This window comes from Sinocyclocheilus grahami, unplaced genomic scaffold, assembly GCF_001515645.1.
Source record: "Sinocyclocheilus grahami isolate Dianchi unplaced genomic scaffold, SAMN03320097.WGS_v1.1 scaffold991.1, whole genome shotgun sequence".
In the NCBI taxonomy this organism is placed as follows: domain Eukaryota; kingdom Metazoa; phylum Chordata; class Actinopteri; order Cypriniformes; family Cyprinidae; genus Sinocyclocheilus; species Sinocyclocheilus grahami.
Genome location: NW_015506170.1, coordinates 511,348 through 526,272, shown reverse-complemented (window position 1 = coordinate 526,272; position 14,925 = coordinate 511,348). Strand labels below are relative to the sequence as shown.

General features: G+C 37.1%; 1 protein-coding gene across 1 annotated transcript in view; it reads right to left on the bottom strand.

The window, feature by feature from the left end:
• LOC107565265 (kin of IRRE-like protein 3) overlaps positions 1 to 14,925 on the bottom strand; it is a 153,646-nt gene that overhangs the window by 54,993 nt on the left and 83,728 nt on the right. Inside the window, exon 3 of the mRNA XM_016250486.1 lies at positions 9,500 to 9,649. Within this exon, the coding sequence (XP_016105972.1) occupies positions 9,500 to 9,649 (150 nt within the window). The remainder of the gene's footprint in view (positions 1 to 9,499; positions 9,650 to 14,925) is intronic.

Here is a 14,925-nt window from a genome sequence, read left to right as displayed (position 1 = left end):
AGTATAAATAAAAAATCAGATGTCAGCTTGATGAGCTTTAACTACAGGGTGCGTTATTGACATAAGCGCTGAATTGAGAGTGAATGATTTATCCCACTCCTTCTGCTTGAGTTCCCTTAAAAGCTTCTCTGGGAGGGAAGGCATGTCACTGAGACGTCTGATGCTCAGAAACAGTAGTGATCTTGGGGAACAAAAAAAAAAAAAGCAGTGCAGCATGTACAGAGATGACACACATGGACAAGTGGCCCACACCAGAGAGCCCTTTGGCCTGAACAGGCCAGCGAACAGTAGCGCTCCCACTCCACGTGCCCTGTGGGAGCTCTACCTTACAGGAGGAGCCTGTCACGGTGCAGTTTTCTTTCCAGTTACTCTCTAGGATATGGCAATGTGATCTTAATTTAATTCAGATAGAATCTGAATTTGTATTCTGCAGTTGCGTACATTTGGATAGACACTTAACTGTACAATATCAATGAATGAATGCTTATAAACATAAGTCCTTTTGAACATGTAGAATTTCAAAGATATAGTAAAGATGTCCATGTTTAATATTGTGTGTACAATCCAGACTTAAAATGCACTACCGTTCAAAAGTTTGGGGTCAGTAAGTATTTTTTTAAAGAAATTAATATTTGTATTGAGCAAAGATGCATTAAATTGATCAGTAAAGTAACAGTAAAGACATTTATAACGTTACAAAATATTGGCATTTCAAATAAATGCTGTTCTTTTGAACTTTCTATTCATCCAAGAATTCTGAAGAACAAAATGTATTATCATTTAAATTTTAAACCACCCATTATGTAGCTCAAACAGTAGAGCATGGCATTAGCAAGGCCAAGGTCATGGGTTCTCTTCCTGGGCAAAGCATGAAATTATAAAATGTAAACCTTGAATGGAATGTAAGTCACTTTGGATAAAAGTATCTGCAAAATATGTAAATGTAAATGGACAATTTATTTACTCATCAAAGTCTATTGTTATTTACATTTAGCATTTTGCAAGTTAATTTTAGACACTGCATATCTCTGCTGAAGTTTTGCACCTATGTCACATTAGTGTGAATTTTTATTCTGCTGTGACACAGAAGCATGATGTGCCTGTCTGTGAATTCACATTTCTCCAAGATGCAGATGTTGCTGCATGCCTGCTGCCTATTCAACAAAGTGTGGCATTTGAAATGAGGACCAGCTGTCGCAAACTTCAATACATTTTTAAAAATTCATAACATTAACTGCACTTGCAGACTGAGGTGATAATTCTTGCATTTAAAACCAAGAGAACTATGTAGTGGGGAAAAAATGGCATTTGGCTATTATTCAGGTTGAGACCTGTATCTGTGAACTCATCACAGCATTGTTTGCTTTCTCTGTTCCCAGTCTGGCTGCGATGTGCCTTTTTGCAGCCAACGATGGTGCTGACATTAACATGACTAGACGGGGAACGTATTTGGACAGGGCTGGGTGAGTTAGCTTGCTGCAAAAGGGTGAGAACTCCATAAAAAAGGGGGTGAAAAGACAACAGGACATATCTTCGCTACCTTTCCATTCTAGTTTTCTGAGAAACGGGTGATGACCCTGACCGGTGTCTTATCCACGACGAGGAGTATCTGAACAGCCTCTTTGCTTTGAAAGACTACAAGTAATTGCCGTCTCCTCTCATTAGGACTGATGTTTGTCTCCCTCTGGGACGGGTTAACATGGCTTGTTCAACACGCTCTTAAGGCAGAGGATAACATCTCGTACAAAGCTTTAATCCACTAGCTTTTCCTAATACTAGACTGAGCAGTCCACTTTTAGACCTAATTAATGTGACGTGACTGCACAATTAGATTCAAAATGAGAATTTTGTGGCTTTTAGCCCATCGATACTACTGTTCAAAAGTTTTGTGTTGGTAATGTTTTTGAAAAAAGTCAGTAGCAGTTTATTTTACAGTAAGTGTACGAGTATTAAATGAGAATTTTGTGGCTTTTAGCCCATCAATACTACTGTTCAAAAGTTTTGTGTTGGTAATGTTTTTGAAAAAAGTCAGTAGCAATTGATTTTACAGTATGTGTACTTCCCTGGTACATGCATGGCAAATATCTTGTACCTACAGGCAAATGAGTGGCAACACAAGGTACTTACCTGAAGTGTATGTACATGGTAACAAATAAGAAACACGGCTTTTAACAATATAAACTTATAAACAAAGTTTTTCAAAATTTCTCTGTAACACTATATTTTGTATTATATTACCTTTGCATCAAATGACAAAAAACGAATTAATGCTAATGTGTGAGTGTTTCTAATACTACGTCTACTGTCATTATCAGTCTCTCTCTCTCTTTTTTTTTTTTTGAAAGTCATGAAAACACTATCGCAGAGTTTTTCTTTTGCTATTTGAGCAAATGGGAATGACTATTAAGTTGCTTATAAGCATGCATATTATGAACATATTGGCTGTTTTTTGTTATATATATATATATATATATTTGTGGTAGTCTCCCATTCACCACCATAGATTTACCCATCTATGATGACTTCCCCTGCTGAGAAACCCGGAAATGTGAAAAGGGTCTAAAAAAAAAAAGACGTTTGGCAACCCACATTCTTCAAAATATCTTATTTTGTGTTCAAAACAAGAAAGAAATTAACACAGATTTGGGACCATGTGAGTGAGCAAATAATGACAGAAATTAAATTTTTGGGTGAACTATTCCTTTAATGACAAGCGGCAGCATGTTTAGTAGTGTCGCTTTAAGAGCTGCACGCATCTGTTTCTCTCTCAACTGTTTACTTTTATTTTAGACATAACCAACTGTGTTTAAAGGGGTCATATGATGTTGCTAAAAATAACCTTATTTTGTGTATTTGGTGTAATGAAATGTGTTTATGCGGTTTAAAGTAAAAAAAACACATTATTTTCCACATACTGTACATTATTGTAAACTCGTCGATTTTTACAAAGCTTATCGGTCTGAAAAGCGACATGTGCTCTGATTGGCCAGCTATCAGGTGCGTTGTGATTGGCCGAATATCTCAAGTGTGTGACGGAAATGTTATGCCCCTTACCATACTGTGATGCCCTGTCAGGCCGGAGCGATGATTCAAAAACATGAAAACATGAAAATGAAATTTTTGGCACAGAAATACTCCATCATACGTCCAAATTGTTTTTTGAAACTTTGTCCATGCTTAGCATGAGAATCCAACTCTTTAACAGTGTAAACAACTCTGAATGCATGAAACAGCATTGTACCTATTAGTTAATGTACAGAATAAGTTATACGGTACTCAATTTGGGGGGTATAAACATGGACCAAGGTACTTATTGAGTAATTGATGGTAGGTGTTATTAGTTACCATGTACGGTCAGTATCTGTATGTACCCACACTTGTCTGTATGTACAAAATTATTACCATGCATGTATGACTGTTAAGTACAGCCTTGTTTCTTATTTGTCACCATGTACATACACTTCAGGTAAGTACCTTGTGTTACCACTCATTTGCCTGTAGGTACAAGATATTTTCCATGCATGTACCAGGGAAGTACACGTACTGTAAAATAAAGTGCTACTGACTTTTTTCAAAAACATTACCAACACACACTTTTGAACAGTAGTATTGATGGGCTAAAAGCCACAAAATTCTCATTTAATACTCGTACACGTACTGTAAAATAAAGTGCTAGGCTGTATTTATTTAAATCCAGTAATATTGTGAAATATGAATACAAATGTTTTATTTTACTACATTTTAAAATGTAATTTATTCCTCCCCTCAGAAATCAATCTAATATGCTGATTTGCTGCTCAATAATTTTTTTTTATCAATATCTTATCAATATTGAATTTTTTTTTGTGGAATATGTTATATCTTTTTTTAATATGAATAAAAAAAGTTCAATATCAATAAAAAGTTCAAAAGAAAAGCATTTATTTAAAATACAAATCTTTTTAACATTATAAAAGTCTTTACTGTCACATTGGGTATATACATACACAGTATATACGCCTGCGCTTCTGGATCATGTTTAGATACGGCTTCTTTTTTGACCTATAGAGTTTTTAGCCGGCAACGGCAAATGGCACGGTGGATTGGGTTCACCGACAATGTTTTCTGGAAGTATTCCTGAGCCCATGTTGTGATTTCCATTACAGTAGCATTCCTGTATGTGATGCAGTGCCGTCTAAGGGCCCGAAGATCACGGGCATCCAGTATGGTTTTCCGGCCTTGACCCTTACGCACAGAGATTGTTCCAGATTCTCTGAATCTTTGGATGATATTATGCACTGTAGATGATGATAACTTCAAACTCTTTGCAATTTTTCTCTGAGAAACTCCTTTCTGATATTGCTCCACTATTTTTCACTGCAGCATTGGGGGAATTGGTGATCCTCTGCCCATCTTGACTTCTGAGAGACACTGCCACGCTGAGAGGCTCTTTTTATACCCAATCATGTTGCCAATTGACCTAATAAGTTGCAAATTGGTCCTCCAGCTGTTCCTTATATGTACATTTAACTTTTCCGGCCTCTTATTGCTACCTGTCCCAACTTTTTTGGAATGTGTAGCTCTCATGAAATCCAAAATGAGCCAATATTTGGCATGACATTTCAAAATGTTTCACTTTCAACATTTGATATGTTATCTATATTCTATTGTGAATAAAATATAAGTTTATGAGATTTGTAAATTATTCCATTCCTTTTTTACTCACAATTTGTACAGTGTCCCAACTTTTTTGGAATTGGGTTTGTATATATATATATATATATATGAAGAGTTCATTTGTAAAAACCGATAAACGCCACTTCAAAAAAAATTAGCTGATTGTCATGCATTATTCTCCACATATAGCGCGATCTGAACCCTAAACACGTTTTGTCAAAAAAAAAACGGTTTTGTCCACTTTCAAGGCATCGTGAGTTCACGTTTTACTGCAGAAGCCAACAAGCGCCCTTGTTGTTTTTGAACAGAAGCCGATAAATCCATTTTAGCGAATCAGCACGCTGTATTCAGGTCAGGAGACAAGGCTACTTTCACTTTGAAAAGACGTGCTAGCTGAGAGGAGTTTCGACAAAGCTGACTAAAAGTGATCGAGGAAGGATAATTTCGACGAATTTGATGAACCTGTGATATCTGAAGAAGTGTCATCTGAGGAGATTGCAAAGATTAAACAAGTGTTTTTTTAAACTCTAAAACATGAAATGTGGAGTTATCTGCTTTTGCCAAAAAACAACTGTTGGAGTTATCTGCTTTTGCTATAAAACAAAATTTTAATATGCAAAAAAAACATACTTCCAATAAACTTTAATTTAGTAAATTACCTGTACTTGTTTAAAACCATTCGAAACTATCGTCTTACTTTAGCCCGATTCACAACGGTCAGTTTATAATAATGTTTTCTAATTTGAGAGGTACGGGTAGGTTTTCACGGGAAATTCAAGCATTCTGCTGCGTCATTACATCACTTCTGTAAACATAAAGAAGTTGTCCCGGCTACTAGGCTATCACATGTGAGGATCCTGCAGGTGGCCAATTGTTTATAGCCTTTTCTCAAAGCAGCTGGAATAATTAAATGTATCATTTTCATGGCGGATTGTAATCCAGAAAGGAGTATGTTTATGAAACACATGTGAATGAAATTAAATTATATTCCAGTTTTAAATGTGCTTCTGATTACAAGATTTGTATTTTAAAGACAACCAGTTCAAAGGGAGCATAATTAGCTTTTTGGGTTAAAAGAATTTCTTAATATGGAATTCGAGTGGTATGACAATTAGAGATTAGACTGTACATAAATTGAAATCTACTCGCTTATACACACTATACGCATAGTCACACAATGCTGATGTTGTTAACATTAACAATTTGAGAATAAAGTATAACAATAATAATAATTTGCCCGGTTTGATGTGATATGAGCTAATTTAGATTAAATCACCATTGGTAGCGCAATTTATTGTAATGCTTTTTTCCTCAGTTGGTCAGAACAAATGTGGCAGACTTGTCACTTACTTGTTCAGATGACAATATCCTGTGAAAAAGCTTGAGTCATATATTCCAAGACATAGGCTAGAATCTGTGAGTGCAAAGTACAACCACCGGTGTGGTGACTGACTGCCACACATACTCCTCAAAACAGATTCATCAGCGCTGGCGCCGTGTTGCCGCACAACCCACGCAAGGAAGATAATTCCGCACACAGCTGCAATTGCAGGTTTTCAAACAGAGATGGCGAGAAAGAGGAAAAACTTACGGACTGCAGCTTTAAGTTATTATTACTTAATCAAAACAACCCAACTGCAGTTTGATTGATATTATTTGGAATGCGCAATAAAAAAAAAACGTGATTTCTGAAAAAAAAATATTTTTATCGGTTTTTGCAAATGAACTCTTCACATATATATATATATATATATATATATATATATATATACAGTGGGGCAAATAAGTATTTGATACACTGCCGATTTTTCAAGTTTTCCTTTTTATTCTGTCTCTCACAGTTGAGGTGTACCTACGATGAAAATTACAGATCTCTCCATTCTTTGTAAGTGGGAAAACTTGAAAAATCAGCAGTGTATCAAATACTTATTTGCCCCACTGTATACACACACACACACATATGCACACACACACATACACACTGTAACGGGGCTGACGAGACGATCTGCAAGCTTTATTTAAAGAGACGTGGTATAACAGGCAGGGTCGAACAATGGTAAACAGGTATATGGCGGGCAAAAACACAAGAATAGTCCTAGGGCTAGCGTAGGTCACCGATCGGCAGACAGAATCACAGGGGCAAGACGAGAGGGAGAAATCCAGGAAAACAGGCAAAGATCAGAAACCGCGAAAACAGGCAAGGCAAAACAAGGAAAACACAGAAAAGACGGAGACTCGGAAAGGGGTACAGGCTAAACAATACTCAGCAGAGAAAGGTGGTTAGAGTGGGTGTTATATAGTGAGTGAGGTGATTAGAAACAGCTGTGTGCAATGAGTGCAAATCAGTGCAGTGTGCAAATCGTCCAAAGAATGATGGGATATGTAGTCCGGGGTGCTATGCAACAGTTTGTGTTGTGCGAGAGTCAATGTAATGGAAAGGGTGACCTCTGGTGGTGAATAAACGGAAGTCCATGGACCGAATTCGTGACACACACACACACACACACACACACACACACACATTTCTTCAGGTTGTGTTCCATGAGTAAGGCATATTAAATGCCTTTAATTATGACTTTTTGCTAAATATTTAGTGAAAAAAAATTGTTGTGAAAATCAGACGTGAAAGCCAACATCACCACCATTCATATTCATGTTAACAAAAAATAATGTAGGGTTGAACATGACAAATTTGCACTACATACCAGACTGAAGGTGTTGAAACACAAGAGCGAAAAGTCAATTCAGAGAGAGAGCAAGTCCTTTTCAAACTTTTCTCCTTGAAATAACCAACAAATTGTTTCTAATAAGACTAGAAAAAGTGAACGGGTCAATGTTGACTTTAAGACAGTTTGACACATTGAACAAACTGTACTTTTGTTCCACATAGCATTGTTGTCATTCGCATCAAACCATGTGAAGAAGGAAAGAAAGCCTCTAATTAAGTCTGAAAGCACCCATATCTCACAAGCTCTTTAACTCCGAAGACAATGAGCAGAACAAATGCTGAGAGCTTACAGAAACACTGCAGTAGCTCTTTTTAAACAATGGTGACCTTTGGAAGTGGCTTGGGTTTCTCCCCACGGTTCACTGAGTTGCTGTGCCGCGGCTCGCGCTCTTTCTGCAGCTCCTCACCTTAGCTTTAGGGGAATTCCTTGGATCTAATTAGCCTCTGGGGTCCTTCTTCAGCAATGTGTACCAACCCCATCTCATGTCTTATTCAGCAGCCTGGCCACCACAAAACAAACTGGGTTACCCCACAACTCTCCTACGGATGTTCAAAGTTCAAATGTCACTCCGGCAGGTCAGCCGCCCTCCTGCTGCCGAGTTCGCACTCATGTAATTGCAGAAGTGCACATCCGAAGCCGGACTGATTGTTCGAGAGCCTTATTGCGAAGCTGTACCACTTGAAAGAGAATAAAAGAAAGCGTGAACTCACTCTGAATTTGCATGAGGGCTCCGCGGGAGACCGGAGTGGGGACATTTAGTGGCCGATACACACGGGCGTAGCGAGATTTGAGACCTAGGCATATTAATGCATCGCAGCAGAGTCCTGAACTCACACCCAAACACCGGGCTTCAAAGTCAAAGTCGGGAAAAAGCCTCCACAGACATTTTTCTCAGTAAGCGACAAAGACAGATTAGAGTCTTCACAGGCCAGGCATCCAATCAGGTTACAAAGACCACTTTAGATCTCTGCTGTCAGGAGAGAGATAGAGAAAGAGAGCGAACGAACCAAACACCGCATCTGATTGTGGTCACGCGCCGTCATCCCCCCGGGAGGGAAGTGACAGGGGATTGACAGTGACTGAGTCCCTACATGAGGTTCATTACCTCACTCAGGAGCTGCTTGCGGTTTTGTATGCAACTTTTCAGAAGTAAGCCAGTTTGTGTGGGATTACATGTCAGGCTAATGGCTCTGCCCTGGGGAGCACGATGATTTGTCTCTGCTGCCACTGGACCAGCAAAAAATACAAACAAATGAGCGGCCTCTCATCTATAATTAATCATTTTAATGGACCTAGAATCGCCAGTATCTTCGCTCAGCTTTAAGCGTCTAGACTCAGATTACTGGTTTAAAATGCTGTTACTCCGAGGCCAGCGTAATGAACTTATTCCTCTGGAATATATCATAGTTTTAACAAAGGAAAGAAAAAAAATCGATAATGATAATCAGGCAGAGTTGGGCTGCCTGGGAGCTAAGCTGACGCAATGCATTTGTGGCAGGGCCTCTATCGATAGCAAACATATCTAATGTGTCTTATTAAAGCTGATTAGCCCTGATTTCAGAATATCACACATTTATCTGACTCAGAGATTGACTTTGTTCTTGTCTTCATTCACAGTATTGCAGAGGCGGTGCTTTTTCATGCTTTCTCATTCTCATGGCCTTGCTTTCTTTTACTCTATCTCTGCTCTAGTGCTATTCCAGTTAAAGTATGTACTGATTTGTCTGACTGTCCATCGGTTCATCCATCAATCTATCTATCCGCACTCATGCAAAAAAGACTTCAATTAGAAAGAGAAGCAAAAAGTGAACCACAGAACTTGCTTGTAATGTAACATAATGAACATCTATCTATCTATCTATCTATCTATCTATCTATCTATCTATCTATCTATCTATCTATCTATCTATCTATCAAAGTGAACCACAGAACTTGCTTGTAATGTAACATAATGAACATCTATCTATCTATCTATCTATCTATCTATCTATCTATCTATCTATCTATCTATCTATCTATCTATCTATCTATCTATCTATCTATCTATCTATCTATCTATCTATCTATAGATCGTCTGTCTCTTTTTATGGTAGGTCCTGGTAGGTGACACTGACCCAAAACAGTGAGCCGAGCAGGTCGAGATCTGGTCGCAGCCTGGATGGCTTGACACTCAAAGCTGCCGTCGTCGGTCAGTTCGGTCCTCTGAATCAGTAGGTGATATTCGCCTTTGCTGTGGTCCCCAATCACATCATAGCGTGGATAACCTGAAACACAAAGTTTAAAATTAAACATAAAAAGCATATTAACATAAAAAGAGCTTCTGCTTTCCAAGCAGTAAAATTTCTGCCCTCAAGCCCTAAAGTTACCCCGAGCATATTTGTTATCTAAAAGATTCAGTTTAATTGCTATCTTTGTTGTTGCGGGTATTGTTGTGTTTTTCTCTTTGTGCTGTAGTATTGTTAAATTCTATGGAAGTGTCATGAATGGGTAAAATATTAGAAACATACAAAAAGGCCAATATTTCACTGCATAACAAAGGACAAGGCCTATTCAGAGTTGGCCTTGAATTATTTCCAGTCACATTTACTGTAGTTATGAAAAGAAAACCAAAAAATACTCTGTGGTATAACTGGAATTAAACCTCAAAACATAAACATGCATCTTGACTTCTGACAAAGTTATCACAGATCAAACTGCTACACAATACCATTTCATAAATATGCTTTATGCATACTTGAAAAGACTGATTACTAGTTAAGCGTTAATTTAAAGAAGGTAGTAGATTAAAAGTAAGAGCATATACTGAATGTTTATAGATTTAGCAAAAATGACTCTGTCCAAGGATCCACACTCCTTTCCAGAGTAGTGAATGTATTGAGCATTATTTTAGTCATTCCCACAGGTTTCGTGCTTATACCCCCACTGATCTATAATAGTGGAGTGCACAATCCGCGCTCAGTCTCAAACAGCTTGTGAGCCACAAACACCAAAATGAGTGGCTAAATTAACGTGAGCTAAAACGTTCAAATACATACAAAATTATGTCAAAATTCCCGTCTTGGCGAGTATCCAGTTAAACACAATCAGTTTTGGAACGTTAAATAGTTGAGAAAGAGAACGCATGTTGTATGACAGTATATTGGGTCCGTGGATAAACTCTTATTAAAGAGACCGCAGTCCAATATTCCTGCTGCTGTCTGTCATGTTAATCAAAGAACAAAAGACAAAGAAAATAATTTTCTGCTCTTGACTGAATACGTTTTACAACTTTAATGATAAGCATTAATCTGTATTTAATTTTTACAATGAAGACCACAGAAATTAAAGTAATCAAATATAAAATAACACATCCAGTGTTATTTGTCATTTGATTACTTTAATTTCTGTAGTATTTCTTACCTGAATAAAAACTTACTTAACCTGAAAAACTTAAGTTTCATAGCTCTCTTTATTCTATTGCATTTATTTGTGCTGTTGTTTGTCATTTTCTTATTTGTTCTTATTTTATAACTGACTTTTTAACTTGTGTTTTTTTATGAAAATAAAACTTTGTGTTGAAGAAAAGTAGATTTTTGTTTGTATATGCTGTCAATTATAGTTCTTAGAAAGAAAATCGGAATCGGCAGATCACACTAACGAAAAATCAGAAATCGGAATCGGTCAAGAAAATCTCTATTATTTTATATTATTTTTTAATCGTTGATATCTAGAGAGTAGGGTTGTAGATATACTCACATACACTACCATTCAAAAGTTTGGGGACAGTAAGATTTTTATTTTTAATTAACACTATTCCAAATAAATTCTGTTCTTTTAAACTTTATATTCATCAAAAAATCCTGAAAAAATCTATTACAGTTTCCACAACATCAACAAAAAAATATTAAGTAGCACAACTGTTTTCAACATGGATGATAATAAAAAATGTTTCTTGAGCTGCAAATCAGCTTATTAGAATGATTTCTGAAGGGTCGCGTGACACTGAAGACTGTTGTAAATTCAGTGGTGGAAAAAAGCTGCAAGGCTGCTAGGTAAGAAAATGTCTGGGGAAGCATTCACAAACTGACAGAATGGGCTGTTGTCCTTGTATTATGGTGTCTAACTGGAGAAAAGACGGGACAAAGAGATCTCTAAGGCATTCAACGTCTCCGTAATGACACAAACAGATTTGGCAGAAACACGCGGATGTTTTGAGCAGCCAATGTCTTGACTTTGGTTTCAGTCTGACTGTAACTTACACTGGAAAGCAGAGCAAAGCAAACAAACCTTTTACATATGAATGTCAATATTAATAATTATGGTGGAAATGAACTTGGTCATAAGCTAATTTTTAAATATAAAATTTAGTATGTACACATTTTGGTACTTTCATGGCGTTCACTGGGTTCACTGTATTAATATTTTACACACTTAAGATTTGTGTTGTGTAACCCACTGACTTTTGTGCTTCCCTTCCAACCTCATAATTTCTGAAGAATCATGTGACACTGACGCCTGTTGTAAATTCAGCTTTGCTATCACAGGAATCAATTACATTTTAAAATATACTGAAATAGAAAAAAATTTAAAAAGTTATTTTAAATTGTAAGTTTGTAAGCATAATTGCCATTCAAAACCATTAAAAAATGCACTGACCCCAAACGTTTGAATGGCGATTATGATATTTTTTTGCAAAATGCAAAAAGAAAAAGAAAATTGTGTCCTTCAAGGAAGAATCAGTCACTACAAAAATGTAGAATATGGCATCTTCAATAAATGATGAATGGAGCCTTTGTAGCTTGAAAAAAAAAATTGGAACAACAAAATTGCTACATGATGCTCTACTCAAGACAGATGTCTCATTTTTAGCTAATCTGCTCATATTAGAAAACAGATCGCAGCCCGGAGCACGTTTAAATCTGAACACGATCATGTAAACAGTTATCATGGCATGTCTCTGAAAACCTGGTGATCCTTTATATTAAAGACTGTTTAGCTGCCCTGTGCTATCTGGTAATAAGCCTGTATTAGGAATCGATAGTGTCATTACTGCCTTCAGGTTTCCTGCCACTGGATCTTCTTTTGCCTTTTATTTAAGAGCTGTATTCATTAGGGATTATTGAGGCATACGGGCGCCTCAATAAAGCTCTGATGAATTCCCCAATATGCTTGACTGGACGGCTTCAGACAATGGCTGTCAATTAGAAGAAACAATGTGAAATGACCCTATTAAAGGTAATGAATCCCATTAAATGGATTCGGCTTCATGTTGGATCAATAGCAGCTGCGATAGAGAGCTGGGACATGGATTTATCACGCTGTGGGCATTTCACTGACACTCCAATGGATGGAAGCCCGCTTGATACTGGCTGAAATGAGGCAGATCAAAGCTCGGAGCGAACGAATGTGAAAGCTGAAGGGGGAGAGATACACAGACGGGCATCCTAATCAAGCGTTATGTTAGCTTCAGCCTCGCAGACACGAAATCTGTAACTTCTCAAGCTTTGAGGACGCTCGCCCTGAAACGATATAGATATCTATGTCATACTGATCGCAGGATGTGTCATTTCATCAGTGTGAAACTGCAGGTGATAAAACATAAGATGGTTTTTACGAAAACCCGATAATGCCTTGTAAAAATACACAAATTGTTCAGGTTTGAGACTATCAATAGGCTTAGAGCTGCTCTGAACACACTGATACCCGTTTACATCAGCACTCTAGTTCATTTTACTCTTTAGCGAGTGACGTTTTCACTTCCTTTTTGAAGTGAGACTTTGTCCGGTTGCCATTGTCGGTTATATATCACAGCTCCGTACTCGATTATACTGTGGTACAATGATGTCCAAGACTCCCTGGACACTTATAAACGCTCAGAGAAAGAAAGACGCCGTGGAAAGGAAATTCAAGCCCTGAGAGGCTCAATTAAAGAGTGCCATCCATGACTAAATGCTGCCTGGGGCCAAGGCTAAAAATGTGTAACTTCTGGAGAAACCGCTGCCCAAAATGAAAATCCTTTCTTGGTAAAGTATACAGTTTAAAATCACACATCACGAGAAAACTAAATGAGGCCTCAGCTAAAGGCTCAATCTTCAGATATGAATTGCTCGTTTCTTGAAGTGCATACGTGAACGCAATCAGCAACTATTGTTACCGATAATGACCTCTTGATCCAGCAATTATGTGTAACGGTAGCTAAATAGGTTCTGATCGCTGTACTTTGAGTTAGATATGAGAATAAATTATTGAATTGTGCTTCGCTACACAAATATTTCAAAGAGCTAATAAGTTCAACTTCAAGCAAGCTGAAGCAAATTTGGAAGCGACATTCAACAAATTGAAGCTTAAGGGATGAATGTGCAATGAATTTGAATGAGACCAAAGTTTGCTTTGCATTTTGTCTTATAATCTGACAGTCCATTGCAAATAAAACAATCAGTAAACGTGGCGTAGTGAAGAAAGCGAGTCCGGTAATCATATCTGATTTGTTTGTGATTTACAAAATAATCTGTACTGATTTTGCAAACCTAAACCTAAAGGTTGTCCTTGCATAAGTAAGAAGTTTTCTGAGAACATTTCAATCCGTTCACAGAAATTAATTTGTAAACCTTGTCATGTGAATGTAAAACAGATGCACTTGCGGCGCGTCTCTCTGGGGTTCTGTGGATGATGAAGTGTTTGGCTTAATTAATGATAGAAATGCAATTAATTCTCGATTGTTGCTTTGCTTTGCTCAGTCTGACAGTACTTTTAATAGGCACTTTCTGAAACAAACAGAAAAACCTTCACAACAATCAGGAAAAGTTAGTGGTGGGAAAAAGCTGCAAGGCTGCGAGGTAAGCAAATGTCAGGGGAAACATTCACAAACTGACAGAATGGGCTGTTGTCCTTGTATTATGGTGTCTAACTGGAGAAAAGACGAGACAAAGAAATGTCTAAGGCATTTAACATCTCCGTAACGACACGAACAGATCTGGCAGAGACGCGTGGATGTTGTGAGCAGCCAGTGTCTTGACTTTGGTTTCAGTCTGACTGTAACTTACACTGCAAAGCAGAGCAAAGCAAACAAGCCTTTTACATATGAATGTCTATATTAAAAATCATGGTGGAAATTAACTTGGTCACAAGCTAATTTTTAAATATACAATTTAGCATGTACACATTTATGTACTTTCATGGCGTTCACTGAGTTCACTGTATTAATATTTTACACACTTAAGATTAGGGATGGGCATCGTTTACATTTTATCGATACTGATACTGATACCGATACTGTTTATGAAAACCGGTACTTATCGATACTATTTGGTGCAAAAAGATATGAAGTTAAAAGTTGTTGAAAATTTGAAAAAGTTATTTTATTACTGCTGAACATTAGCAACTGTATTAAAGTTATTCAGTCAAGAGCAGTGAGTTATTTTTCTCTTTGTGTATTATTTTATTAACATTAAAGGAATAGTTCACCCAAAAATGAAAATTGTGTCATTATTTACTCACTCTCAAGTTGTTTTAAACCTGAATGAGTTTCTTTCTTAAAAAAAAAAAAAAAAAAAAAAAAAAA